The 2,691-nt window shown below is 39.0% G+C and overlaps 1 protein-coding gene across 1 annotated transcript; it reads right to left on the bottom strand.

The window, feature by feature from the left end:
• Positions 1 to 212: 212 nt before the first annotated feature.
• LOC6051800 lies at positions 213 to 697 on the bottom strand (the record flags this gene model as incomplete). Its single annotated transcript, XM_038265523.1, has 2 exons — positions 213 to 490; positions 551 to 697. Coding segments are annotated over 2 exons (411 nt in total), but the record flags the coding sequence as incomplete, so codon positions are not given.
• Positions 698 to 2,691: the final 1,994 nt, after the last annotated feature.

The following is a 2,691-nucleotide window of genomic DNA, read 5'->3' as shown; positions in this document are numbered from 1 at the left end:
ATTTTTTTGGCACATATCAAACACTCAATCGAGTATAACTTTAAAGAATAATATTCTTACCAAAAACTGAACATGCCAAAAGATGCTAACAATGTTTATCTTTTTGGCCAATTTAACAAAAACTGCTCAAATTTATTTTAACTGAAAAAAAAAATCGTTTGTGTTTCGGGCCTGTGCTGAAAAATCAGTATTTGTGGCAAGCCTGCACACAACGCCACTTTCCTTCTTACTGTATTACGCAGCAGGCGCACTTTTTCATCTTCTTCTCGTCGATGACCACGTGCGAGGCGGACTGGGGCCCCGGTATCACCTGGTTGCTGACTTGGGTCTGGGCCGGACTTTGACTTGCTGCCGCCGCCGCCGCAGCCGACGGAGTGGACCCGTTTTTCTGTGGTGACGCAGCCGTCGTCGTGGTGGCCGCGTCCGGGCCGCCCTTCTGAGGAGATTTCGTACCGTTCGGCTGCTGCTGCTGGCTTTGGAGTTGCGTCGACTAAAATACAAAAAAAAATCTCATTAACTGGAAAAAGAGAGACATCTGACCAAATCTAACCTCTAACTTTGTCGCAACGCCGTCCACTACCGTGCTGCCACCGTTTTCCGTCGGGCTGCTGTCCTTTGGTGCGCTACCGTTCAGCAGGCTCTGGTCGCCGGTCGGTGTGATTGGTTTGCCACCTGGAACCGAAAAACAAAACGCATGAAGTCAGGGAGTAAACTCTCATCAGTGTGTCCGTTGTAGTTTGGCTGGTTTGGAAGCACGGAGCTTGAAGTTTGTCCGGAATAAGATCTGGCTTCTGGCTTATTGTTTTTTTTTTTCATTAACAATCAGTAAAATAACAAAACATTTCTGGACATTGGGGTTGAAATGTCAACATCTGTTCGACAACTGGTTTTGACGAAGCGCAAATTGCGCACAAAAAAAACTGATATTTTTTATTTCACTTCTTTGTAAAGTCACACTGATATTTTTTTCATTTTTTGATAAAAGTCACAACTTTTGAGCTATAGTATAGGATGAACTCAATGCTTGAAAAGGGATCTGTCACCGAATGGGAATGCTCGATGTTTCATAGAACATTCTGTCAGTGATCATTTCCGAAAACCAAAATTGATCGCTCACACACAGCGCCTATCATGACCGTCATTGCTTGGCGACGGTCGATGAACGTAAACACGAAGATGAAACGAACGAAAAATGAGCACCACTCAAGCAGCCGCCCGAACGAGACAACGTGCTCTTTCTCTTTTTCTCTTTTGTCTCTCTCTTCCTAGTGTATGCTGCGTGGTGACAGAAATCTTATGATTGCTATCATTGGAGAGAATGTCAAACGACCGCTCTCTAGGCGATTTTTCTCCTGGAGGGAAGTCAATTATTGTGTGTGTGACTGTGCGTAGCACTCATTCCTTTGTGTGTGAAACGAATGTAAAAATCGGGTTGTCGTGGTGAAGACAATTGGAGTGTTCTGTCAGTTATCACAAACAAAGTCGAAATTTCGCAAGCCCTGGTAGGAGACGTTGAAGACATTGCAAATTTGAAAAAAGACGTTGAAGACAAAGATGAAAATTAAGACATTGAGGGCACTGAAGACATGGAATAGATAGGAAACACGCAAGACATTGTAGAAAAAATAAATATATAGAGTCCTTTTGACATTGATGACAAACCAAATCTTTAAGATACTTTGAAGTGATGGAAGACATTGAAGATACTTACTCTTTAGACATAGGAGACGTTTAAAGCGTTTATAAATTTAAGACGTTAAAGAAATAGAAAAACAAACACAAAAGGCAATGAAGACATTGAAGAGATAGAAAATATGGAATACCTTGATGACCAAAAAGCCCTGTCATACATTGAAGATATTGAAGGCATAATGAAATGGCATATTTTTTTCCTAAGAACAATGCAAAAGACATTTAATATTTAAAATTAATTTAGAATTGAAGCAATTTGATACATTGAAGACATTAAAAACTCTGACGCAATTGGTTTTCCTAGATATTTGGAAGAATTGAAGAGACTTTTTGGCTTATCTACAAGTTTTACTTAGGAAAATGTTCTTAGCGGAGAAATTTGCATCCATAAACGGAATCTAATCTTCTACAATAGAAATAATTTGTAACTTGAGGTTGGATTTTCAATATTTACGTCAATATTTGCGCTAAGTAGTCGTGTCTTTATCTTTAATCGATGTTTCTATTCTCTCCCCAGTTTACGGTATTTTTTTTATTTTTTTATTTTAATATTTAAAAAGATTTGGAGAAGAATTGCTTTCAGATGATGAAAAATTTTGAATTCTCTTAAGAGTTTTTAAATATTTTTGACTATTATTAGGTGTCCTGAATAGAGGGGAGACTAAAAATTTTAAGTTTCGAGAACAGATTTAGACATTTTTGGTAATGTGGACTTTTGTTGACTTTGGATTTCATTTCGGAAACTTTGAAGAGTTTGAAAAAAAAATGGATTTAGGCTCCCTTGAAACATGATATAGTATGGTGACATACGAGGAATAAAGTAAACATTGTAAACCTATCGACTTCAAGACTTTTTGCCCAAGAAAAGACAAAGGCGACACATCACCGTCAAAGCCAGACGAATCACACATGAGCTTGGAAAATCGCCGGAAAATTTAAGCAACATTAGCATTCAAGAAAACACACGCCACCACCACCTCCACCGACCGTTGCTTAACC

This window comes from Culex quinquefasciatus, chromosome 1, assembly GCF_015732765.1.
Source record: "Culex quinquefasciatus strain JHB chromosome 1, VPISU_Cqui_1.0_pri_paternal, whole genome shotgun sequence".
NCBI classification, from domain to species: Eukaryota; Metazoa; Arthropoda; class Insecta; order Diptera; family Culicidae; genus Culex; species Culex quinquefasciatus.
The sequence above is the reverse complement of the archived record's forward strand: the minus strand, read 5'-3'. Positions and strand labels throughout refer to the sequence as shown.